This window comes from Sorex araneus, chromosome 10 (genome assembly GCF_027595985.1).
Source record: "Sorex araneus isolate mSorAra2 chromosome 10, mSorAra2.pri, whole genome shotgun sequence".
Lineage (NCBI taxonomy): Eukaryota > Metazoa > Chordata > Mammalia > Eulipotyphla > Soricidae > Sorex > Sorex araneus.
In genome coordinates, this window is record NC_073311.1 from 46,230,938 (window position 1) to 46,258,438 (window position 27,501).

Sequence of the window (27,501 nt, forward strand, 5' to 3'; positions counted from 1 at the left end):
TAAATAAATAAACAAACACAGAGAGCAAGTCATCCTGTAAGAATAGCTTGCATTTTATCTTATTAAAAACGTTTTGTTATTATGTTACTTGGGGCCACATCCCGTGGTGCTCAGGGGCTACTCCTGGCTCAGTGCTTGGGGGGTCTCTCCCAGCAGTGCTCAGAGGACACTGAGGGAGAGCCCAGCCCGCATGCATGCACTCCAGCCCTTTGATCCATCCCCTGGTTTAAATATCAAATATCCCCCTGCACTTTCTATTTGCCATCATTTTCCTGGGATGATATTTAATTTGTTCTTCTTCTTCTTTTTTTTTTCTTTTTGGGTCACACCCGGCAATGCACAGGGGTTACTCCTGGCTCTGCACTCAGGAATTACCCCTGGCAGTGCTCAGGGGACCATATGGGATGCTGGGAATCAAACCCGGGTCGGCCGCGTGCAAGGCAAACGCCCTACCCTCTGTGCTATTGCTCCAGCCCCTTCATTTGTTCTTCTATCCTATATTTCTCCGGCATTTTCTCAGGTGGCAAAATGTGACTGAAAGGCATGAGCAGACCGAGGGCAAACAATTTTGGTGAGAACACCCCAGAGGGACTGGCGGGTGCTGGCCCAGACCTCCCACAAATGCATCAGATCCAGCTTCCCCGCTTTCCACGACAGCAAGGGGGTCAGGAAGATAATACAGCACACAGGGCGCTGGCCTTCCATGTAGCCCACCCAGGTTCCATCCCCAACACTCCAGATGGTCCCTCAAGCCTGCTGGGAGTGGTCCTTGAGTGCAGAGCCAGGAATAAGCACCAAGCACTACTGGTGTGTTCCCCCCACGCCCCCCACCCCAAATCCCACAGATGATGCTAGGATTGACTGGCCAGAGAACAAGAAGCCGACTTCTCCGTTGCAAAGCTGGGTGCCCTCATGGCTGGTCTGCGGGTATGGAGTGGTACCCTGCAAATACCAAGGCCCCCTTTCATCTTGCACCAAATAACATTCACCTTCTTGATCATCTTCGTCTGAGCCAATTCATCCCATCCTTTTGGAAGTATCAAATGATGAATTTTTGTTTTGTTTTGTTTGGGGGCCACACACTCATTTGTGCTCAGGGCTCTGCCCTCAAGGGTCCCTCCCGACAGTGTTCAGGCACTCTGTGTGGTGCTGGGATTGAACCCTGGTTGGCCAGGTGCAAGGCAAGCACCTGCTATATTATCTCTGCAGCTCCCAAAATGATGATTTAAAAATACATATATTCTATTATTGTTCTTTGGTTGTTTACCAGGAATTATTGGGTGGGAGGGTGGGGAAATAGAAGGTAGGAATTCCTTTATGAGAAATCTGATGACCAGAAATTCAAATGTTGACTTTTAGTTTCTTTCTAATCGCCACTTTTCAGAGTACAGTGTCGGGGCCCGATCCTCCTCCAAGGGTGAAAAAATGAGCTTTAGCGTTTGTTTGCCTCTTTGGTTATGAGACTGTTGGGATATCCCCCTGTCTCAGTCCCAGGCCCTGCTCTAGAAATGGGAGCCGGTCTCTCCCAGGCTCCACGGGCCCAGAGGGGGACCTCACAGCACCACAGTCAACATCCCCTGCACCTGCAGGATACGGTCATCCTCCATCCTGGTTGACTGCCCAGCTTTGATCCCCCGGCCCTGTGAGAAGGATGCGTCCATCCCATTTCCTTCACAGAGGTGGGGAAGGCAGCCGAGGACTGTCATGCCCGCGATGCTGCCACTGTTAAGCGGCTGGAGGATCTAGAGATCAATTCTTTCATTCATAACATGGACATTACCACTGATTCTGCAGTGGGAATGGCGGCATCCCTTCCAAACCAGGGCCCAGGTGCCTGGGTACCTCCCGTGCTGGTGCACTTACCTGGCCTCCGGACCTGCCTTCCTCCATACACCAACGTGGCACCTTCCTTCACGCCAGCCTCACAGTAGTGCAGAAGCTTTTCCAGGTGAGCCTTGTGATTCTGGGGTCCGTGATCGGTGGATCTGTCAAGCGGATCACCAATTTTCATCTTTTTAATTTCTTCCACCTGTGTATCACCCAGTTCACAAAATACAACGGGCTGTTAGCAACAATGGACACACAGGATAGAGCTGGCGACAGGCGGTGGCTGTACGAAGCTTTACATGCTGTGATTGTCTTGTTTTCTTGTCTTTTTTTTTCTTTTCCTTTTTGCTTTTGGACACACTAAGCAGTGCTCAGGACTTACTCCTGGCTTTGCACACAGGGATCATTCCTGGCTCCTGACTACATTCAAGCCTCATTCCTGGCTCTGCATTCAGGACTCACTCCTGGTAGTGCTCAGGGAACCAAGGATGGAACCCCAGCTGGCTGCATGCAAGTCAAACGCCTTACCCACCATACGCTCCCCAGCCCCAAAGCAGTGATTTTCAACATTTTTTATGCCTATGGACCAGCTGGGGAAAGCCGTTATGTTCAAGGCTGTATTATCATTTACTCTTCAGGCTAGACTGACACCAAATTTATTAATTATTTCCTACAGATGAAGATGCTGAGGCCAGGTGACTTGTGCCTCGGGACACATTTTTATAGCATTTTGTAGTGTTTTCCTGTCCTAAAAGCCCCAGTTGTTATTGTTGCTGTTCTTAACATTTCTATTACTATTTTTGCTTATTCAGGGGCCATACTTAGGAATGCTCGGGGATCTACCTGGCAGGGTTTGGGGGGCATAAGCTGGGGCTCAAAGCAGTCAGCAGGGTACAAAGCAAGTGTCTTAGCCTCTGTATTACCTCTCTAGCCCAGGACGCCCCTTTTGGAGCACTGAGTTTGACAGCACATGCATTATTTTAGTTATTAAACTTGAATGCTCACACAGTTTTAAAAAAAAGCAAAGCTAATGTTCTGGAATTTTCATTACTACAACATATGTTTATTTATAATTTATGTTTATTTATAATTTATCTCGATACAGCATACTCTTCAAGGCTAAATAATTTCTCACACAGCCACACGCGACCTGTTTTTCTCTCTCCAACTGTGTCAGGCCGTCCTTGTGAAATTTTCATGGCACAGTCACACCAGAGTAACTGCTAAAATATTTCAATGAGAAACACTTTTTAACTTCATATTCTTCATCACTGATATCTGTTTTTATTTTTAATTTATTTGGCTTGGCTGGAGAGATAGCACAGAGGGTAGGGCGTTTGCCTTGCACACGGCTGACCCGGGTTTGATTCCTCCACCCCTCTTGGAGAGCCCGGCAAGCTACCGAGAGTATCCCGCCCGCACGGCAGAGCCTGCCAAGCTCCCCGTGGCATATTCAATATGCCAAAAACAGTAACGACAAGTCTCACAATGGAGATGTTACTGGTGCCCGCTCGAGCAAATCAATGAACAACGGGAGGACAGTGCAGTGCTAATCAATTTAGCAACTTCCAAAAGAATATGGCTGTTGTGAACAAATAAAAAATATCTAGGTGTATATTTCTCCCAAGTGGCAAAGTTAATATAAATGTATAATAAGATATAGTTAATGATGGCTTCTGAGTATGTGCTCTGTTCATTTTTTTAAATATGGATCTGTGTTCTTCACTGTTAAAACCAGTAGCACATAAAAATTTGATAAAAATATAAACATGTAATCATAAAACAATACAAAATATAATATATATATAATAAAATATCACACTGTCACATTGTCTTCCCTTTGTTCATTGATTTGCCTGAGTGGGCACCAGTAACGTCTCCATTGTGAGACTACTTGTAACTGTTTTTGGCATATCAAATATGCCATGGGTAGCTTGCCATGGATTGTATAATAAACTTTGTGTACCCATAACTGAGCTTTAACAATGGCCAACCCAAGGCCAATTTATATCCCCCCACACACGCCCACTTACTTCTTCTTGGGCTATTTTGAAACAATTCCAATGTCATATAAGTTAATCTGTAAAAATGTCAGAAAATAGTTCTAAAAGATAAGGACTATGTTGTTATTAAATGTGTTGTCATAACTTCTGGGAATATATTCTGAGGGTGCAAAAAAGCACAGTAGAAATGACATCTGCACCTGTACGTTCATTGCAGCACTGTTCACAACAGCCAGAACCTGGAAACAACACAAGTGCTCAAGAACAGACGACTGGTTAAAGAAACTTTGGTACATCTACACAATGGAATACTATATAGCTGTTAGGAAAGACGATGTCTTGAGGTTTATTTATAAGTGAATGGTCATGGAGAGTATCATGCTAAGTGAAATGAGTGAGAAAGAGAGGGACAGACATAGAAGGACTGCATTCATTTGTGGAATATAAAAATGTCATAATATGTGACTGACACCCAAGGACAGTAGAGACAGGGCCAGGAATATCGCTCCATAGTTGGAAGCCTGCCTCATGAGCTGGGGGAGAAGGGATCACTAAGTCAATGATGGTTGGAGGAATCAGTCAGGATGGGAGATGTGTGCTGAAAGTAGACTAAGGACCAAACATGATGGCCTCTCAGTATCTGTATTGCACACCATAATACCCAAAAGTAGAGAGAGAGCATGGGGGGAATTATTTGCCATAGAGGCAGGGGAAGGGGTGGGACGTGGGTGGGGGATACTGGGGACACTGGTGGTGGGATGGGTGTTTGATCACTGTATGACTGAAACTCAAACATGAAAGGTTCGAGACTGTATCTCATGGTGATTCAATAAAAAAAAAAAGTGTGTGGCCGTAGCCTGGAGGAATAGTGCAGTGACTCAGAGTGCGTGCCTTGCATCTCAAAAACATCTGGCCATGAGTTCAAATCCCCTGTGTCTCACATGCACTGAGCATGCTCCTGTCTGCTCCTCTGTTTGAGTCTAGGCATCTGTATTCTGTGATGGCCAGAGCCACAATACACACACATACACACACACACACACACACACACACACACACATACGCCACCCCCCCCCCCACACACAAACACAGTACAATTGTCACACCTAAGAACTTTTTAAGGCCAGAAGTACTTCCTAGGAAAAATCAGTATCTCTGCAATTCACCGGGCAAATCTGAAGATGCCTTACCACTCTAGTCACAAATTCGTCATGGATGGATTCTTCCACAAATAATCGTCCTGCAGCAATACAGTTCTCGCCTTTGTTGAAAAATACTGCTCCCATGCCCTGCAGCAGCAAATGGGGGGGGGAAGACGTCTCATTAACATTACTTGGAAAGTCACATTGTCAAAAATAATAATAATAATAATAATAATAATAATAATCACATACACTGAGGTACTCTTGAAAGGAAGCAGAAAACAGAGAAACTCATTGAATGGGGTAGTTTTTGTTTTTAGTTTGGAGGCCATACCCCCAAACCAGTGCTCAGGTGCTCAGGTCTTACTCCCGGCTCTGTGCTGAGGGATCACTCCTGGTGGGACTCGAGGCCCTGTGGGGTTCCGGGGACTGAACCCAGGTAGACCATGTGCAAGGCAAGCCTCTTACCTCCGGTCTCAAGAAGGGATAGGGTTCATCTTTCGGCCTAGGGAGCAACGGAAACTACTTAGAATTACTCTCAGGTCCTAGGTTTGAGGCCTGGGAAGACGACTCTAAGGACTGGAGCACATGGTTTGCACGCAGGATCCCCAGATTTGAATCCTGACGCTCCATGCTGCCCGTGTCCACTGAGTCAGGGGTAGCCAACTGAACTCCTCTCGGTGGGCCCCCAAATAAAACTCAGGTTTTTTTTTCTTTTTGGATCACACCTGGCGATGCACAGGGGTTACTCCTGGCTCTGCACTCAGGAATTACCCCTGGCCGTGCTCAGGGGACCATATGGGATGCTGGGATTCGAACCCGGGTTGGCCGCGTGCAAGGCAAATGCCCTACCCGCTGTGTTATCACTCCAGCCCCATAAAACTCCGTTTTGATCAAGCATTCTTTTTCCCTTTTGTGTGAGCTACAGAGCCATTCCAGGGACCAGTCCCTCAACACCCGAGGGGTATGTGCTATAGCACAGAGCTATACCCTCACTCCCTCATCGAGCCTGTTTCCAAAGCCTGTATACCTCATGTTCCCTTTGGGTCCATGAGCACTGTGGGGGGGAAAACATATGTAACAGTAAGCACCTAGACTGACGGCAAATTGTGTGTTATAAGAAAATGCAGATTCTTCTGTTATTGCAGATCATGCAATGTATTTAAATGTAATTCTTGTCCACCAACCTCTGCTTTAACATTTCCCACATAAGTTTGTATAAGTCAGGAATGCTCCCCAAGTTTAAAAACTACCCTAATGCGACAAAGACAGTAAAGATGTTATTTAAAAAATTAAGAGCTCTCAGTATTCTCCCATCTAGGCATTGAGTGAATGGTTTCAAAGCCATCAGAATTAGAGATGTTTGTCTATAAAACTGAGTTTATATAGGAAGGGTCCTTGGAGCACTTGTGGAAAAAAATCAAATACTCTGTGAAGGGTGTGGTATTAGAATGATGCTTGTATGAGTAGCATACAGTATGATTAATAGTATTGTAAATCAAGGCACTTCAAATGGTAAAAAAATATATAATAAGGTGGTTTCTAGTTATGACTTGGCAAAGCCAAATCTCACTTGAAGATCGATGCTGAGTAACGTGAGGCAGGCTTAGAAGCAGACCCCTACTCACTGGATTTGACCCAGCCTTACCATTCGCACGGCCTTGTCAAGCTCACAGTCATGGAATATTATAAGTGGGGATTTGCCACCCAGCTCAAGGGAAACTTTCTTCAAGTTGCTCACGGCACAGCTGGAGAAAGATGGACAGGAATTGAGCAGTTAGTGTCTCTTTCTCTTGCATTTTAAAATAACGCATGACCTCTAGCCCGGGAAACATAACTGAGTCTCCAAACAGGAAGAAACTAAAAGAGTGGTAGGGGGACGGGGATCATGGCTGAAGATGCATGAGAGGGTGTCATTCTGGTGGGGATGGGGGGCAGTGTCACTCCAGTATGGATCAGCACCTTTTCATAATAAATAGTAGTGTTTCTCAATTCAAATGCTTGGGAAGCCTCATAGAAAAGGTGAATTTCTTTGGGTTGTAAGTATACTGGTATACAGTATAGCTGGTATAGCTGTATAGTATATATAGCATATAGCTGTATACTATACAGTATAGCTGCTGACCAGATTAATCAATTACAGGGCAGTGGGGGAGGGGCAGGGGAGGGCAGGGGAGGGAAGGGGAAGTAATCCTTTTTTGGAAGAGCACCATTCATTTTTCCTCTCTTACAAAAGTATTATCACGAAATTCTTTTGTGGAAAGCAACCCCAAATGCAAAAGGGAGGAAAATAATACATAAAATTCCATTCCATGGGCTCAATGCTTATTGTTTTTTGGATGTTGATATATTTATTTGTGATCTACGCCCTATCATAATCTTTACTTTAACATCACTGGGATCATTCAATTTAGCCAACATTAGGCTCTATTTTTCTTCCCACTGACCATTTTAAACATTTTTCAATGCTATTTTAAAAAATCTCCATAACATGATCACGCGTTCCAGGAACAATTAGAACCACAGCTTTAGCAGAGAAAATATTTTGTCTCCCTTGTACTAAGCAGCTCTAAGCAGAGATGCGATCATGCCGTTTGCTGCTACTTGAGTGGAAGGGGAGATGAAGCAAAGTAAGTAAGAGGGGGAAGAACAAATACCAGGTGAGCTCATTCCTCTGTGGCATACAGAGACAAAACAGACAACAGACAGTATTGAACAATGGGAAGCCTCTGGCCCTTGGTTACAAAACTGAATCACTGAGCAGTAGCAGGAGAACAAGGAATGAAAATTGGATGTAAGGTGACATAGGGACAGGGGACAGGGCTTCAGTCATGGTTGGGTGCCAAAACTTTGACCATGAAAACTATAAACTATAACACTATTGTAATTCTATTATCTAAACTATAGCAATTTTTTCAATGTTTTGTGTTGGATCATCATAGCCACCCGTATGGTGTAGAACTTCTATATGCCTCCAATTTTTGACTAATAGCACTGTAGCACTGTCATCCCATTGTTCATCGATATGCTCAAGCAGGCACCAGTAATGTCTCCATCGTGAGACTTGTTACTGTTTTTGGTATATCGAATATGCCACGGGCAGCTTGCCAGGCTTTGCCATGCAGGCAGGATACTCTCGGTAGCTTGCGAGCTCTCCAAGAGGGATGGAGGAATTGAACTCAGGTCGGCTGCATGCAAGGCAAATGCCCTACCCGCTGTGCTATCGCTCCATTGACAAATACTTAGAAAAATATTTTATTGCATTCAAACGTTTCAAGTATCTTGTGATGATACGTTGATTTCTCCTCTAAATTCAGTCTGCTTTTCCTCCTCCAGAAGCACCGTAAAAACCCAAAAAAACTAGCTAAGAGAGGGAATAGTAAATTGGTGTATTAAAACCAATACCTCTACCATGAACAGCTTTGTAACGCTGTATCTCATGGTGATTCAAAAGTAATAATACTAAAATTAAATAAACGCTAGAGACCTGGAACAAAATTAATTAATTAAATAAATAAAGACCTGGGCCCTATGCAAACAGGATGAGAATGCTATTAGGGTATCCCAAAGAGGAATCGAAAGATCTATGCTGGAAATTTCATGTCTCACTCAAGTGAGAGAAGGAATCCGGAGTTCTGACCTCCGTTGATGGTCAAAAATCAGGGATGCTGTCTAGTTTGCCAAAGCATCAAAAATCAGATGGGCCGGTCATGTAATGCGGTTCAGAGACGACCGCTGGACTAGAGCTGTTACTGACTGGATTCCATGGGACGTCAGAAGACCTTGTGGCCGCCCACCAACTAGATGGTCAGATTTCTTCGTCAAATCCCTGAATGAATGATATGAAGCTCTTCCTGTTCCTGGAGCGAGCAGATATCATTGGGCTGCACTAGCTCGTGACAGGGACAAATGGAGACGTTACTGGAGCCTGCTCGAGCAAATCGAAGATCAATGGGACTACAAGTGATACAAGTGAAATAAATAAAACCAGTACCTTTTCATGATCTGTTTGCCGACGGGGGTGGATCCTGTGAAGCCAAGTTTGCGGATATCCGGATGCTCCGACAGGCGCTGGCCGGCTACACCCCCTGCAGAAAGTGGCATCGAGGGAGATGTTACTCACCGCTCAACTTCTGTCAAGGGTTCTCTGATGTAGTCCCAGATTTCTTTTTTTTTTTAAGTTTTTAAAAAATGTTTTAATTTTATAAGTTAGTTCACAATATTTGATTACATTTAATATACAAGCATCAATCCCACCACCATTACACCTTCCCACCACCAAATTCGGGATGTTTCCATTCCAAGCACCAATTCCTGTCCCAAAACACAACCGAAGTAACATATTTTGTATTGTCTATTATGGAAAATTGCTGAACATGCTTACAAAAAAAGTGTTCATATAGAAAAGAGTGTGAAGATTGTTCTATTTTGGCAGGAGCCATTAGACATTCTATAGGATATCACTAACATGTTGTTCAAGTTTGGGTGATGTGAGCTTTGGTCTATATATCTGAAAATATGTATATATGCATATATATATTTCCCTCTATGATTTGTTGCCTAATATCTGAACCCCATTAAATATGGTGTGGTAATTATGGAGAACGGGTAGGGAGTGTCTTATGATGTGTCCAGGAATATGTTCACTCATATGTGAGTCTTGGCCCTAGTGTGTGGGGAGCTGACTTGAGCATGGCGGAGGTTGGGCTGTGGAGGTTTTTGGCTGCGGAACTGGGTCCCCTGGGGCGGGGAGGGCTCTCACCCGCCCCCCTCTGGGGCACCCCATGTAAAACAGCCTGGTGCAGAATCCGGTGGTTATGGGGGCCTCATGTTATACTCCCTTCCGGGAGAAGCAGCCGTGAGATCTGGACGGTGGCTGATGACGGGATTATCTGGTGCCAGCAGGAGGTGGCTTATGGGCATGACCCCTAGGTCACCAGATACTGGGGGAAGCAGGCAGAAGATCTCCGCTCCTGGTCCCGTTGAGCCCAGAGTCCAAGGTCACAAAGCTCTGCATTACCTGGTTCCCACAGGACTTCACTCTGGCATGAGGCTCGGCCTGAGCACGTGGGGAGTGGCTTTGAACATGGCAGCGGTTGGGTTGTGGAGGTTTGTGGCTGCCGGAGCTGGGTCCCTTGGGGTGGAGAGGACTCTCACCCACCCCCCTCTGGGGTGACCCGTGTGAAACAACCTGGCGTGGAGTCCAGTGGCATGGTTATGGGGGCCTCATGTTATGCTAGTCCCAGATTTCTAAGCAATAGTTAAATCTGAGTTTTATATTTTCTTTATTAACAATTATCAAAGATCTAAATCTTATCACCCAAACAGTTATGAACACCCCCACCCCCACCCCCTGCCAGGCACACACACACACACACACACACACACACACACACACACATATAGAGCAAAATATTTGGGACATATATATATGTCCCCTACGCTCAAAGGCTAAGTGTAAGATTTTGGAAAGAAAAACTGGCCACCTACGTGTAGATTTATAACAATTTCAATGTCCCCACCACAACCTATCTGCCCAACGCTTTATTCCTGCTGGTAGATTTTAGCACAGAGCAAATAGATCTTTCCACACCCGTTGGGCAAACTGTGTTTGGTTTCAATACAGTTATAGTTCCAGACAGGCCTCCAGGGGAACATCAGTCACTTGGCTTCCTGTCCCACTCCTGAGGTCCAGTGAGGGGGTTATTTGATGTCTTACCCGAGCCTGGGAGGATATTGATGACCCCCTTGGGGAAGCCGGCTTTCACAGACAGCTCTGCAAACTTCAAAGCCGTCAGGGGCGTGACCTGAGCAGGAGACGATAATTACCTTCCACAGACTGATCCTTAGGCTAATTCCCAATTCTTCTACAATAATGGAGTTTCATTGACTTTCTTCTTCAGACTTATAACCAAAAGATAGAAACAGCACAACAGTCTAAAGAAATCTTTTTATAAGGCAGCTAGGATGGAGAAATGATCACTAAGTCAATGATGGCTGGAGGGATCGTCTGGAATGGGAGATGTGTGCTGAAAGCAGACAAAGGACCAAACACGATGGCCTCTCAGTATCTGCATTGCAAACCATAATGCCCAAAAGGAGAGAGAAAGAAGGAAATTGTCTGCCATAGAGGCAGGGGGAGGGATGGGACGGCAGGTGGGGTGTGGGGAGCGGGGTGGGGAGGGATACTGGGGACATTGGTGGTGGGGAATGTGCACTGGTAGAGGGATGGGTGTTCGATCATTGTATGACTGAACCTCAAGCATGAAAGCTTTGTAACTATAGCTCATGGTGATTCAATTAAAAAAAAAAAGAATTTTTCTCATAGCACCTTCTCGCTGATTGCTCAAATGTAAATGCCGTGCTCTCTCGTTTCTGTTATTGTCTGCCTGTTTTAAGACACACAGGCCCCTTTTCCTGTTATGTGTGTCTGTTCCCACTCTGAGGAGGTTTCAGTGACCAGGGGTCCTTCAGCAGCATTAGGCTGCTAGCATGTCAGCCCGCTTCCTAACCAGAAGATGTGTTTGTGTGTGCGCCCAGGATTGCTTTCAAGACACACCCTCGGTCAGTGTCTTTCTTGTTTTTAAGAGAAGAGGCGCGTGCTCGAAGCCTCTTGCATCTTACCTGCGCTGGTTTGAGCACCAGGGTATTGCCCGCAGCCAAGCACGCGGCGCTCTTCCAGGCCAGCATCATGAGCGGGTAGTTCCAGGGGATGATGATGGCACAAACGCTGCGGGGTTGGAGAGACGCGTCCTGACTTATCTCCACTTACCTGCCTGCAAAAGTCTCCTGGGGGCACGGATGGTCTTACCCAAGCGGTTCCTTCTTGGTGAAGGTCAGGTTGCGGTTCGGTCGGGCCTGGTTGATTGGGATTGTAGAACCCTAAAGGATAAAGAACAGCCATCCATCGGTCATGGAGAGTATCATGCTAAGTGAACCGAGTCAGAAAGAGAGGGTCAGACACAGAATGGCTGCACTTGTTTGTGGAATATAAAATAACATAATGAGACTGATACCCAAGGACAGTAGTGAAAAGGGCAAGAAGGATTGCTCCATTGTTGGAAGGATGCCTCGTGGGCTGGGGAAGAAGGCAGCTGGGATAGATAAGGGGTCACTAAAAGAATGATGTTTGGAGGAATTGTTCGGGATGGGAGATGTGTGCTGAAAGTAGATAAAGGACCAAACATGACAGCCTCTCAGTATCTGTATTGCAAACCATAATTCCCAAAAGTAGAGAGAGAAAATGGGTGAATTTGTCTGCCATAGAGGCAGGGGGATGGTTGAAAGGGGGTTAGGTATACTAGGAACATTGGTGGTGGAGAATGTGCACTGGTGGAGGGATGGGTGTCTGATCATTGTATGACTGAAACTCGAACATGAAAACTTTATAACTGTATCTCATGGTAATTCAATAATAATAATAATAATAATAATAAAAAGAACAGCTATCCATGTTGCCACTAATGTACTGATTTCTTCTAAATGGGGGGTAGATTTGGCGGCCACACCTCACAGTGCTTCGGGACTATTCCCAGCTCAGAGACTACTCTTGAAAGTGCCTCTTACCTACAAAGCTTAGCCCATTGAACTCTCTGTTGGGTCTTCTTTTCACTAATTTAAGTTGATCAATTCAAGGGCTGAAGTGATAAGAACAGCATGTAGGGCACTTGCCTTGCATGTGGCCAACCTGGGTTCTATCTCCTGCATCCCATTTGGTCCCCTGAGTACTGCCAGAAATCATTCCTGAGTGCAGAGCCAGGAGTAACCCCTGAGAATCGCTGGGTTTCATCCCCCCTCCCCACAATTAATTAATTCAATCACAAATAGTTGTTTTTTTTTAATCTGCCTCTCTCTTTTAGGATTATCTAATATGTAAAGCTAAGAACCACATCTAGGGTCAGAGAGATAGTACAGGGGTTAAGGCACTTTGTTTGCATACGCTGACCCAGACTGGATTCCTGGCACAACATACAGGAGTGATTCCTGAGCACACAGCCAGAAACAAGTCCTGAGCACTGCCAGGTGTGCCTGCCTCCATTCCCGAGAGAGAGAGAGAGAGAGAGAGAGAGAGAGAGAGAGAGAGAGAGAGAGAGAGAGAGAGAGAGAGAGAGAAATATTCACACACTGAAAGGGAATGAATTCTTTCTCTCTCTCTTCTTTATTGTGTTAGTTTTGGGGCCATACTCAGCAGTGCTCAGGGTTTACCCCTTACTTAGTGCTCAGGGATCACTCCTATAGGTGCTGTGGGCAAGGAGGGGAGGAGATGGGAGGAGACTTGGCACCAGGGATGGAAAGGGTTGGCTGTATGAAAGGCAAGTGCCTTAAATTCTTTACTATATATAATATATATATACATATATATATATACACACACACTATGTGTGTGTATCCAATCTTCAGTCCTAATTTTATAGCTTGGCAGAGAATGTTACTGCTTTGCCATCATCCATTTCTGCCTCTTGTCTCTGGTCACAAAATCCCTAATTATGCTTATAGCAGTTTGTCCAGATAAAATATTGTTTCCTAGCAGATATAGTCTATATATGATTATAGCACAAGGCATTCGAAAGGAAATGCTCTTTTTAATTCACTTAGTTCTAGGTCACACTTGGCTATGCTCAGGAGCTACTCCTACTCCTGGCTCTGTGCTCAGAATCACTCCTGGCAGTGCTTGGAGATGAAACCCAAGCCTCCTGCTTGCAAAGCTTGAGCATAGTCCATCGGGCTGTCTCTCCAGGCTAAAGGAAATGCCCTTCAAAGTAGGCTGATGCTGGCACTGGGTTTGTGATTCATTAGAAGACCACTTGCCTTGCATTTGGGAAGCCTTGGGTTCAATTCCCAGCATTCCCAAACATAAATAAAAATAAAGTAGGCTGCAGCCAAATAGGCAGTATAGAGGATAGGGTGCTTGCCTTGTACGCAGCCAAGCCGGGTTCCATCCCTGGCACCTCGTATGGTCTCCTGGAGGGATCCCTGACTGCAGAGCCAGAACTAAGCTCTGAGCACCTCCAGGTGTGGTCCCCAAACCAAAGTGAACAAATAAAGTAGGCCGACACAGCTCTGAGCATGCTCTTCTGCCTTTCTCCCCATTCCTGCTTAGCTCTTCCTGCTCAGAATGTTGCTAAGTAGCTGGCACTGTGGGTTCAGGAGGCCACCAGGCAGTCTGTGCCTTGTTCTGTCTGCGGGGGTCACATCCGGCGATGCTCAGCAGGGGTCACCCATGGCTCTGCACTCAGGAATCACTCCTGGTGGTGCAGCAGGACATATGGGATGCCGGGGACGGAACCCAGCTCCACTGTACTCTGCCCCCAGCCTGGACATGAGAGAATTTTGAGGCTGGAGGTTGTGAGGATGGTTTAGCAGACTTAGAGAAGCCCGTGTCTCTCGCTGCCCCTGCCAGCTGTCTTTCAACTTCTTGAGGCCAAGAGAGAAACAAATTACTCGGTAGAATTTTTATGATGCATTATATCATATTCATACAAATTAATTTTATATAATCTATATTATATGCCCCTCTCGGAGAGCCCGGCAAGCTACCAAAAGTATCCCACCCGCACGGCAGAGCCTGGCAATCTCCTGTGGTGTATTCGATATGCCAAATACAATAACAATAATGGGTCTCATTACCCTGACCCTGAAAGAGCCTCAATCATTGGGAAAGACGGGTAAGGAGAGGCTGCTTAAATCTCAGGATTGGGACAAATGGAGACATTACTGGCGCCCACTCGAGTAAATTGATGAACAATGGGATGACAGTGATACAGTGATACTATATGGACTGGAGCGATAGCACAGTGGGTAGGGCATTTGCCTTGCACATGGCCAATCCAGGTTCGATTCCTTCATCCCTCTCGGAGAGCCCGGCAAGCTACCGAGAGTATACTGCCCTCACAGCAGAGCCTGGCAAGCTACCCGTGGCATATTCGATATGCCAAAAACAGTAACAAGTTTCACAAAGAGGATGTTACTGGTGCCCGCTCGAGCAAATCAATGAACAATGGGACGACAGTGCTATATTACATTTATATTAATATATTTCTTTATATTATATATTTCATTCATGATATAAAGCACAGAAAGTCTCTCATAACCAAACATACCAACATTTACCATGAAACTTAGGAATAGTCGTTCTTCACAGCATAAAGATAATAATTAGATTCATGTTGGTTTTGGCACCAAATGAGTTTGAAGCAATCAAACAAATCAAGTTAAATGTTTAAGGTTCATTCATATCTCATAATTGAGGGAAAAGGGTGGACTTGAGCCACCATTACAAAATATTTCCATAGGCATGTCTGTATGGCTGAATCATAATGAACAGTACACTTATGTGTAAGTCCTAGTTTCTAGAATATTTGTTTTCATAGATTGTTACATAAATACTTGCTTCTAATATTTATTACAAATTTTCACTAATAAGGCCATTTTAGAGATGAGGAAAGTAAAGCTCAGGCCACATGTAACTTTAATAATGTCAGCGGGTAGAATTGGGTCAGGTCTCTTTGACCGTATTTTATTTTTTAATATTTTATTTTATATTTTTTCATTTTAGGACCAGACCTGGTAATGTTTATGGGTTACTCCTGGCTCTGCACTCAGGAATTACTTCAGGTTACTCAGGAGACTTATAAGGGATGCCAGGATAGCCGCATACAAGGCCAGTGCCCTTCTTGCTGCACTATTGCTCCAGTCCCTGTGATGGTAATGACAGCAATATGTTGTTTACGGTAGTGACAGCAACACGCCCAGAGTTAAATAGTATGATTTTGGCTAATGAGATAGTACAGTGGTTAGGGCACGTGCCTTGCATGCAGCTGACCTAGGTTCAATCCCCAGCATCCTGTATGGTCCCCCGAGTACCACCAGGAGTAATTCCTGAGTACTGAACCAGGAGTAACTTTTGAGAATCACTGGTAAACCCAAAAACAACAGAAGAAAAAAAAAGAAAAAGAAAGAAAAATTATTTTCCCTTATAACAAATCTGTTCAGTTTATCTGTGTTTGCTCCCTGGTCTCTGTAGGAATTTGAGTTTGCACTTTTCCCCTGACATCAAATTAGTTGATACAGACATGAGAATATCAGAAGTCCTCTGGAGCCCTAATAACAAAGAGAATTACTAAACTTTTGATTCTGAGTGTCTGGTGTTCAAATTTTATCTTCATGGCTCACTTGACTTACTATGTGACTACAAGTCCCTCATTGTCCCAAGCTTCTGTTTCCCTACCTGGAATAAGGAATAATAGTTAATGAACTCCCTCCAGTCATCGCTAGAAGAGTCAGATGAGTGCTCGCTTCGGCAGCACATATACTAAAATTGGAACGATACAGAGAAGATTAGCATGGCCCCTGCGCAAGGATGACACGCAAATTCGTGAAGCGTTCCATATTTTTAAAAAAAAAAGAAAAAAAAAAAAAGAAGAGTCAGATGAGAAAAAGTCAGTCCATAGCAGTCAGTTGCTATGTACAAAGCAGCTCTGATACAGTATCTTTACTAATTAATAAAATTGAAAAAAAAGAACATTTTTTTTACAAAAATAAAGACCCACTTCATTCCATTGGAATGATCGACGTGGAGATGAATAGCATTTGCACTTACCTGAATTTTGTCACACCAGCCCGCAAAGTATCTGAAAGTTTGCACAGACATTCCAACATGAGTCTTCAGAGCCAGAGTATAGACAGCCCCTGAATCCAGGGCTTCAATGGTTGCCAGCTCTTCTTGGTTTTCTTCCAGCAGGTCTGCAAGTCTGAAAGAACAAGGAGAGAAATTCATTCAGCAAACATAGATGGGTCCCTTTTGTGAATTGGGCACCATCATCCTAGGAGCTGAGCTTTCAGCAGTGAACACAACGCACTGGTCCCTGTCCTCATGGAGATACGATCTACCAGCATTAAAAAAATAATTTCACCAGCGGTTTGTTACAAGGATAACAAAGGAGAAATAGAGGGTGTTACCATTGGTCATTTACCTCACCAGTGTGTTAAAGCGTGAAGAGGTGAAACTCCAACATGCACAGCCTCTATCCCACCCTGTCCCTGATTCTTGTGTCTCCCCCAAAGAGATATTATGGGGAACACAAAATAGGAAAGCAGTTTTTTTATTTAAAATAGGTAGAAGAGGCAGGTGATTGAAGTGAGTAGCCAGCAGGAATAAAGTAAAGTGTTTATTTAAGGAAAAAAGTAACAAAGATGCCCCCACAAGAGCAGGGAGTGGGGGTCCCAAGGAGAACAGGGAGCTGTCTTTGTTTCCCCTCTTTTATATTTTTGTATTTTAATTATTTTTGTTGTTTTTGCTTTTTGGGTCACACCCAGCGATCTTCAGGGGTTACTCCTTATTCTGCACTCAGGGATTACTCCTGGTGGTGCTCAGGGGACCATATGGGATGCTGGGGATTGAACCCACGTCGGCCACATGCAAGGCAAATGCCCTACCTGATGTACTATCGCTTCAGTCCCTCCCCTCTTTTTTTAATGACATAACATTTCCACCTCTCCTGTTCTCTCTCAATCTCTTCCCAAATGCCTGAGGTCTGAGGTCCTGGTCACTAGCTGGACACTGTCGTGGGTTGCCATAGTAACTGAAAACTGTGATACCCCGGTGGGCATGTTTTGATGTGTCAGAGTTGTACAATAATTGCACAATGAGCTAGCGTTTGCCCAGAGATTATCCTGCTTGAGGCAAAGGGAGAGATCTTGTGGGAGTTTTGAAGCCCCTGTGAAGCCTTTACTACCAGAAGTTAAGCTTAGTCCCTCCCTCAGAACTTGCCACCAGAAAGTTCATCAACAATGTTGGTCCTTCTCCCGGCTCTTCCATAGGCAACAGCTGCACATACATCATTTGCTACCTACCCAGCTCAGAGATGTCTGGTACTGAGCAGTGATCAGACATCTAAGGATATGTCAGTGGCGGGAAAACAGGCTTCCTATAAGTAGGGTGAGATGTCAGAGTGCAACCCACTCCCGTTGGAAATCCATGAAAACTTGAGCATGTCTGGTGGGTTCAGAACTATTCCAACCCTGACAGAAGTGTACGAGACTAAGCCATGGAATGGATTGCAAACACTGCAAGAATGGCTCTTTGGTGTCCAGTTCCTCTGGGAGGTATGTGTAGGACTTTCCAGAGACTGGAAGACAGTGGAACTTAAATCTGTTTGTTGTGGGGTGGGTCACACCTGGTGGCATTCAAGTTTTACTCCTGGTTCTGCTCCAGGATCACTCTTGAGAGTGCTCATGGCACTATATGCAATATCAGGGTTTAGCCCAGCTTGGCTTGTGTGCAAGTAAGCGCCATACCCACTGCACTATCTCTGATCCCAGATGTGGGTTTTGTGTGTGCATGTGCGCGCTCACACACATTTTGTTTGTTTGTTTTTAATGTGCACCAAGCAAGCATGAAAAGTCTCTGGCCACCAACCTAGGCTAGAACCATCTACTTTGTTCTTGACAAATATAAGCACAACACCACCAATGCCATCTCTCTCTCTCTATCTCTCTCTCTGTGTCTCTCTCTCTCTGTCTCTCTCTCTTCCCTCCCACCGTGTGTGTGTGTGTGTGTGTGTCTGATTTACTTTCTTCTTTTCTTCTTTTGGGGGGAATATGGGCTTTGGGAAATAAACTTACCTGTACATCAATCTTCCTCTTTCTCTTGCATTCATGCGTCCCCATTCGCCATTTTCAAAAGCATCCTTTGCTGCTGCCACTGCTTTATCAACATCCGCCAAGGAAGCATAGGACACTTTGCATATTGTCTGTTTCAAAATAAGAAAAAAAAAACACAGGTGATATTTTCTTAGAGATCTGCAAATAAGGTTCATACATTTAACGTTATAGTAATGGGGAAAATAAGAAAATAACTTATAAATCATAATAAATTTTGTTATGTAAAATTAACATACCTATAGTAAACAAAGAATGCCTTTGCTTTGGTGTTGTGGATAGAATTTGGTGTTGGGGATAGAATGTGTGTGTGTGTGTGTGTGTGTGTGTGTGTGTGTGTTTGTGTGTGTAAAGCACATGCTCTAACATTGAGCTAAATTGCTAGCCAAGAAGTTATTTCAGCGGTGGAGGGGGATGCAGGGACTCCGGCGGAGGGTGTGATGCTGAAACAGTTGCATTGTGAAATCCCATCAATAGCAGTATTGTAAATCATGGTGTGTCGAGGGAAAACAGAAATAACTAAACTTCAAAAAATATATTTTAGGGGTCAAACCCAGCGATGCCCAGGGCTTACTCCTGGCTCTGCATCCAGGAATTGCTTCTGGCAGTGCTTGGATGGAACTGTATGTAAGGCAATTGCCCGCCCTGTTGTACTCTCTCTGGTCCCAATAACTAAAATTGTTAAAAGAAAACAGAAATTGTGGCCAAAGCCCTGGAAGCCCCCCCGACCCCCACACCCCACACCTGCAGCCGTGCCCATGGCTCCACTCCACCACTTCACTAAGAACCTCTGCAGAGGTACCTAGCCACAAAAACAGCCCAGTGTCCAGGCTGAGAACTCTGGGGTCTTCTCAGAGTGGGGGTGGGCAGCCTTCCCTCCCCGCAGTACTCCCCAAAGCCCCGTCAGCCACCTCCAAGAGCCATCACCATGTCAACTCATCGACCTAGACCACAGATCCTGGAGTCTCTCCTCTGGCATGCTGCTGCATACACAACAGCACAACAAATCCAAATTCCACAATGCTGAAATTTCAGTAGGAACACACCAAGTGACATGGGAAAGTAGCATAGGAGGCAACTAAACTCAACACATGAAAACCAGAACACTGCAGAATCTCCTGACCCTGCGTCAGACTGTCTTCACTGAGACACTTCGGAGGGGGGCGGGTTGAGTTTCCCTCCCTGCCCCACACAGAACCCCAGCAGACAAAAGCCTCCAGAACCCAGCTACAGCTATGCTCAAGGCCACTCTCCACATGCTTGGACGAGCCTCACCCATGAAGGAACTGGTAGAGGAGCACAAGTATGCGTGACCTGTAGCTGAGATCTCCAAACCTGCTCGGATCAGGACTGGGCCTCCTCTACCCAGCTCCCCAGTTTTCCAGTAGCTTGGCAGTCACACCCACAAACTGCCCCTGGTGCCATGTAATCTCATCAATGGCCAAGACCTAGAGACTATAAAATAAAGCTACCAGAAGAGAGAGATGCAGTATTTCCTGGAGCACGTGGCTGCATTTCCAGACATTCGACCTCTTACACTCTAGCCCATTGATGTACCTAAAGTAGCACACATTTGTTTGGTTTTAACATATTTGCTTGAATTCTCTTTTATACAGGCTTAAATGGCTCCAGAATGAAATACAACCACCTTCACATACTTCCCTCTTATTGTGAAGGGAAGATGCTCGCTGGTGGGATGGGTATTTGAATATTATCTGTAATGAGCTAGTGTGAACTACTTTATGAAAATAAAATTTCAAAAAAAAAACCCCATAACACTGAAGACTCAATCAGAAACAAATAGCTTAAATAATTCTAAGACAATGACTTAATATCCCTTGTGGTCAGGTATAATAATTTTTATAATTTTTTTTTACTGATAACCCCACTTGCTATTTAGTTGTAACAAAGCAATATAGAATATATTAGTGTGCGTGTTAAGGGGACAGGCCTGGAGGGTGATTTAGAAAATACACAATGGTGGAGGGAAGGTCACTTTGGTGGTGGGACTGGTGTTAGAACATTGAAAAATCCATAAAAAGGCACTATGAACAACTTTGTAAATGCCAGCGTTTAAATAAAAATATTTAATGCATATTTTTATGTGAAAGTGTGCCACTGATGCATAGAGGTAGAGTTATCTCTCTAAATTCATCATAAATATTTATTTTGTAAAATACATCACTGCAGATAGTTACCAACAGGCAGTACCAGAATTGAGTAGTTGAAAATAATGAAGTATGTTTATGTGAATATTTTTTTAAATATTTTTTGGCTTCACCTGGCTATGCACAGGGGTCACTCCTGGCTTTGCACTCAGGAATTACTCCTGGCGGTGCTCAGGGGACTATATGGGATGCTGGGAATCAAACCCGGGTCAGTCATGTACAAGGCAAACGCCCTACCCACTGTGCTATCACTCCAGTCCCCATATGTGAAATTTTGAAGACAGTGGTAGAATAAAAGTTCCTAAGATGGTTCCTTTTACAACAGTGTGTGAAGTAAAATTCAAGTCTGGGGGTTACCATACACACAAAGTCATTACTTACAGATCCGTCTGTTGGATTGATTGTGTCATAAGTCTTCCCGTCGTCAGCATCTGTGAACTGCCCATTTATAAAACACTGATATGGCATGTTTACTGTCATTTCATTGACCTCCTTTGAAACCTAAGAGAAATACATGAATAGATTCAACATTTCTCATGTTTTTCCATTTGATACCAAAGAGCTTAATAAAGACACTAATGTAGGAGAGGCTAAGTCAATGGCATTCAAATTTCTATTGTCTAGAAAAGACAAATGTTTACAAGCACATGGAAAGTTTGGTTACTGAACCGGGAAGTCAGTATCTGAGAGGACCAAGGCAGTCTGGACGGTGTCTTATACAGACCTCCACTTGTCTCCCTTAGAGATGAAAAAGAACTCAAAAGGCCTCCAGACAGTGGAAACACCACCATCTACTGGCAACACTTGTGGAATAAAGCCACTACATCCATTTACATCCTTTAACTTGCTGTTGTCTGTTGAAATAATTTTTACATGGGTGTGATTTAAAGTGTGTGTGTGTGTGTGTGTGCGCGCGCGCGCGTGCGTGTGGTGAGAAGTGAAGGGGAGCTCTTATTTCCAGAATGACCACATTCTATTTAAAACAGCCAGTTATATATGAAAGTGTCAGTCTACATGATGAAGACGCAGAGATCCCTGACTTTTCTATATGAAAATAGTGAAATAGAAGAGAGAGAATTTTTTAAAAGTACCATTCGCATTTGTTAATCAGAAAATTAAGTATCCAGAAATCAGTTTAACAAAAAATATGAAAAACTTATACAAAAAAACCCCTATGAAACACAATTAAAGAGTGTTTAAAATGTAAGAGGTCATGAGGAAATAGAAACACATCCCTGGTTCATGGATTGGAAAGGTTAACATAGTGAAAATGGCTATCTTGTTCAAAGCATCATTCAGATTCAATACAGTCTATAAAAGTACACATTTTTTATTTTTTTATTTATTTATTTTTCTTCTCAATTTATTTTATTTTTTTTAAAATTTATTTATTTTTAATTAGAGAATCACCGTGAGGGTACAGTTACAGATTTATACACTTTTGTGCTTATACTTCCCTCATACAAAGTTCGGGAACCCATCCCTTCACCAGTGCCCATTCTCCACCACCCGTAAACCCAGCGTCCCTCCCACCCTCCCCAATCCCATCTCCCCCCCACCCCACCCTGCCACTGTGGCAGGGCATTCCCTTCTGTTCTCTCTCTCTATTTAGCTTCTACGGCCCGCAATAAAGGTGTTGAGTGGCCGCTGTGCTCAGTCTCTAGCCCTCATTCAGCCCGCAACTCCCTTCCCCCACATGGCCTTCGACTACAATATAGTTGGTGATCGCTTCTCTGAGTTGCCCTTTCCCCAGAACGTGTGGCCAGCCTCGAAGCCATGGAGTCAACCTCCTGGAAAAGTACACATTTTTTAAAGACACAAGGCAAGTGCTGTTAAAATTTATATGAAATAATATTGTCTCCCTTGAATAGCCAATGCAATCATAGGAAAAAAGAAGATGGAGGTCTCTCTTTCCCCAGTTTCAAAATGTATCATAAAGCTATAGTTATCAAAGTAGTGTGGCACTGGAAGAAGAACTGACTTTCTTATTCAATGAAATAGATCAATGAAACAGAATTGAGAGTCCTGGGACATATCCTCAGATGTATGTACAGTTAATCTTCAATAAAGGAGAACAAAATGAACTGGAGTAAGGAAAGCCTCTTCAACAAATGGTGGTGGGATAATTGTTTGGTCACATGAATAGAAATAAACTCAGTTTCCTTTCTACCACCATTTACAAAACTCAAGACCTAGATATCAGATCTGAATTATAAATGAGGAAAACATAGAACCCTCTGAGACATGGCATCTTGAAAAAACATATATATGTATATACATATATATACGCATATATGTGTATATATACATATATGTGTGTACATATATATATATAAGAAAGGAACACTTCATGAATTGGCATATCATCTGGTGCATGGCCCTGTTCATCTTCTCCGTATCATTCTAATTTTAGTATATGTGCTGCTGAAGTGAGCACCTACTAGAGGCATCTCTAAGGATTCAACGCCATTGGCCAAGCAAGGAGAAGCAAAGATGAACAAATGGAACTCATCAAATTGAGAAGCTTCTGTACTGCAAAGGAAACAAGGGCCAGAATATAAAGACACCCCAAAGACTGGGAGCACATATTTACCCACCCCTTATCTGATAAAAGATTAGAATCAGAGAAATATAAAGCACTGGTTAAAAGAAACAAACAACCTCATCAAAAAAATGGGGGCTGGAGAGATAGTACAGCAGGTAAGCACTTCTCTTTCAGGTTTATCCTTAGCTCCCCTGTGGTCTCCCAAGATCTGCCAGGAGTGATTCCTGAGCAGGAGTAAGTCCTGGGAACAGTCAAGTGGGCCCCTGCCAAAAACGATACAAAAAAATGAGGGGAAGAGATGAACAGGAACTTCCTCAAAGGAGATATACAGATGGCCAAAAGGCACATGAGAAAGTGCTCTGCATTATTAATCATCAGGGAAATCACTGTCACTATCACTGTCACTGTCATCCCGTTGCTCATCGATTTGTTCGAGCGGGCACCAGTAGCGTCTCTCGTTGTGAGACTTATTGTTACTGTCTTTGGCATATCCAATATGCCAGGGGTAGCTTGCCAGGCTCTGCCGTGTGGGCTAGATACTCTCAGTAGCTTGCCGGGCTCTCCGAGAGAGGCGGAGGAATCGAACTCGGGTTTGCCACGTGAAATAGCCCTACCACTGTGCTATTGCTCTAGCCCCATCAGGGAAATGCAAATCAAAATAACAAACATGTTACATCCGTGAGACTGGCATGCATCACAAAGAACAAAACCAAGCAGTGTTAGCATGGATCTGGTAGGAACTGATACACTGTTCCAGCTTCTTTAGCAAACCATAAGGATGCTTTGCAAAAAGCTAGGAATGGTGCTTCCATATGACCCAGTAGTTACACTCCTTGGTATCTAACCCAAGGGCCCAAAAACTCCTTTCAGAAAAAAATATTTGCACTCCTATATTCATTGCAGCAATATTCACACTACCCAGAAATCTGGAAACAACCCAAGTGTCCTAGAACAGGTGATAATATACATATACACAATGGAATACTACTGGCTCTAAGAAAAGACAATTTGTCATGGATGGACCTGGAGATCATCATGATGAAAGAAGTTAGTCAGAAGGAGAGGGAAAGACACGGAATGATTTGTCACATTTGTAGAAAATAAAGAAGCAAAGTAGGGGGTATAACAAATACCCAAAGGCAACAGAAACTGGAAAGGCTCAGCAGAAATCTTACCACAGGGAGGAGAGGGGCAGTAGCTTGGGGAGGGGGAAATCACTGGACAGTGACACTGGTTGAGGATGTTCTGTTGGAACGTGTCATGCGTGAAACCCTACCATTAACAGTATTGTAACCCACAGCACCTAAAATCAAATAAAAGGAAAGCACATCAGTGGTTCCCAGGAATCAGAGTGGGGTAAAGGGAGGAAAAAAGAACAGAGAGTGATTGGCAGTGGATAGAAGATCTCTTTGGGTGGGTGAGAGGGGATGCTTAATAAAAATGTTTCCAAATCAAAGGACTATTAATGGAAACACAACTCTGTAATGCATGAACAACAAAGTTTTACATTTTAAATTGCTGGATTTAAAATGTATCTGTTTTTGACTGGTTAAGAAACTTTGGTACATCTACACAATGGAATACTATGCAGCTGTCAGAAAGGATGAAGTCATGAACTTTGCATATAAGTGGATCAACATGGAAAGTATCATGCTAAGTGAAGTGAAAGAAAGAGACAGACACAGAAAAATCGCACTCATTTGCGGAATATAAAATAGAATAGTAGCAATTAATACCAGGAGACCTGCTCCACAGCTTGGAAGCTGACCTCACACGCTGGGGGAGAGGGCAGCTCAGACAGAGAAGGGAACACCAACCAAAGTGCAGTGGAGGATCCATTCAGGATGGGAGAGGCAGGTTGAAAGCAGACTATAGATTGAACATCATAGTTACCCAAGTATCTCCATTCAAACCATGACACCCCAAAGGAGAGAGAGAACATTAAGGAGTTCCCTGTCACAGGGGGGAGGGACCCTGGAGCCATAGATGGAGGAGAATGGGCACTGGTGGAGGGATGGGTGCTTGAGTATTGTATGACTGTAACACAGGCACGAAACTCTGTAACTGCACCCTCACCCTCATTAATAAAAAAAATTAAAATTAAAAAAAATGTATCTGTTTTGTGTTTCAACAAAACTGTTCTTTTGAATTAATTAATTAGGTTTTAGGTTTTGGGCCACACCTGGCAGTGTTCCGGTGTTCCTCCTGGCTCTACACTCAGGGATCACTCCTGGTGGTGCTCAGGGGATCATATGAGATGCCGGGAATCAAACCCATGTTGGCCACATGCAAGGCAACAGCCCTACCTGCTGTACTATTGCTCTACCCAACCCCCCAATGTTCTCTTTAAAAGGTGACAAGTATAGAAACAAATGACAAAAGGCACACCATTCTTAGTAACTCTTTGTGATTTAGGTTTGAAATGGAAAGGCTTACATAATCCACTCTTAGCTCCGCCTCCTGATCTTCTCCTCGGAGCTTCCTCACAACCTTTTGGATGAAATCTTCAAACTTAGTGGCCATGTAGACATCTTCATTCTGTAACTGAAGCCCTCCACATTTATGCTTGATCTCTTCAACCAGCCTGAAAAGGAGAGCCAGTCCATGTTACTTACCATTTTTTAAGGACATGGGGGAATTGTGTTGTTATATTTTTCAAGGTGCTTTGAAATATGACATGTCACAGAGGAATGTGATAGTTTTTTTTTTTTTAACTTTTTGCATGGCTATAAAGAAAAGGCAGAGAGTCTCTTGCCCCTGCACCTGGCTGTCTTCCCCAGGGCCCCTTGGAGGGGGTGGGCTTCAGTTTCCCTCCCCACCCCAAGCAAAAGTCCTGCAGCCACAGCCATGCTCAAGGCCCCTCTCCACACGTTCGGGTGAGCCTCACGCATGAAAGAATCAGCAGAGGAATCCAGGTGTGTGGGACCTGGGGCTGAGATCTAAGCCTGCTTGGATCAGGACTAGGCCTCTTCTGCCCAGATTCCCCATTTTCCAGGAGCTAGGTGGTCACACCCAGGGACTGCCACCGGTGCCGTGTAATCCCACCAACGGCCAACATCCAGAGACTACAAAACTAAGCTCCTGAAAGACATCTTATAGCCTAGTTCTCCCTCTGGGAGAACTGGCAAGCTACCGACAGTTTCCTGCCCACATGGGAGAGCCTCGCAAACTCCCCATGGCATATTCATATGCCAAAACCAGTAACAATGATGGGTCTGATTCCCCTGACCCTGAAAGAGCCTCCAATGCGACACCATTGGAAAGGACGAGTAAAGAGAGGCTTCTAAAATCTCAGGGCTAGGACGAATGGAGATGTTACTGAGACCACTCAAGACATTCAACAATCAACAGGATGATGATGATGATGATGATGATGATGATGATGATGATGATGATGATGATGATAAAGAGAAGGACCAAGGCAAAAACAAAATTTGGAATTATTGCAAGAAAAAAAATCGTTCCTTTTTTTCAAATGTATTCAAAGAATCAAAAATAATTAAAACTCGGGGGCTGGAGCGATAGCACAGCGGGTAGGGCGTTTGCCTTGCACGCGGCCGACCCGGGTTCGAATCCCAGCATCCCATATGGTCCCCTGAGCACCGCCAGGGGTGATTCCTGAGTGCATGAGCCAGGAGTGACCCCTGTGCATCGCCGGGTGTGACCCAAAAAGCAAAAAAAAAAAAAAAAAAATTAAAACTCCCTAACTCTAAAGATAGTGAGAAATAATAGTCATATTGTTAATTATTTTCCCCAGACCATGTATAATTCTAAAAGAAGCATTTACTCTGATTACTTGGCAGTTTAAGTCTTAGCTAAAAAAAAAATAATAATCTGCCATTTGAGGAATCAAATTCCTTGACTTCTGATAATGCAACTTGCTCTTGAGATGACTGTTACAGATTCCTGGAAGAAAACTTCAGTACATATTCAGAACATATTCCTGGACACATAGTAAGTGTTCAGTTAGGGTTATTAAATAAAGAAATAAATAAGTAGCATATTCATCAAGGGCACTGACTTATCAGGAAAATTATGTCAAGGAAGCAGCATTCTTTAACAGTTTAACTCATGAGTGGTCACAAAGAAAAAAACATGCCTGTAGGCCTCTCTTCTTCTGTTAAGGTCCTTAACTCTCTGCCATGAAGGGATCATTC

The 27,501-nt window shown here is 44.0% G+C and overlaps 1 protein-coding gene and 2 non-coding genes across 3 annotated transcripts in view; 1 reads left to right on the forward strand and 2 right to left on the reverse strand.

Moving 5' to 3' along the window:
• The window catches only part of ALDH1L2 (aldehyde dehydrogenase 1 family member L2), a 60,248-nt gene that overhangs the window by 12,151 nt on the left and 20,596 nt on the right, over positions 1 to 27,501 (reverse strand). The window contains exons 10-20 of the mRNA XM_055118280.1: positions 25,781 to 25,928; positions 21,181 to 21,300; positions 18,596 to 18,723; positions 16,572 to 16,722; positions 11,784 to 11,854; positions 11,597 to 11,702; positions 10,692 to 10,779; positions 8,967 to 9,060; positions 6,621 to 6,720; positions 5,021 to 5,119; positions 1,864 to 2,029 (exon numbers count right to left, since the gene is read on the reverse strand). Of these exons, the coding sequence (XP_054974255.1) occupies positions 1,864 to 2,029; positions 5,021 to 5,119; positions 6,621 to 6,720; positions 8,967 to 9,060; positions 10,692 to 10,779; positions 11,597 to 11,702; positions 11,784 to 11,854; positions 16,572 to 16,722; positions 18,596 to 18,723; positions 21,181 to 21,300; positions 25,781 to 25,928 (1,271 nt within the window). The remainder of the gene's footprint in view (positions 1 to 1,863; positions 2,030 to 5,020; positions 5,120 to 6,620; positions 6,721 to 8,966; positions 9,061 to 10,691; positions 10,780 to 11,596; positions 11,703 to 11,783; positions 11,855 to 16,571; positions 16,723 to 18,595; positions 18,724 to 21,180; positions 21,301 to 25,780; positions 25,929 to 27,501) is intronic.
• On the forward strand, positions 16,260 to 16,366 carry LOC129399274 (U6 spliceosomal RNA). Its single transcript, XR_008627025.1, has one exon. It is a non-coding gene; the product is annotated as a U6 spliceosomal RNA (small nuclear RNA).
• LOC129399195 (U6 spliceosomal RNA) lies at positions 23,132 to 23,236 on the reverse strand. The gene has a single exon (XR_008626980.1). It is a non-coding gene; the product is annotated as a U6 spliceosomal RNA (small nuclear RNA).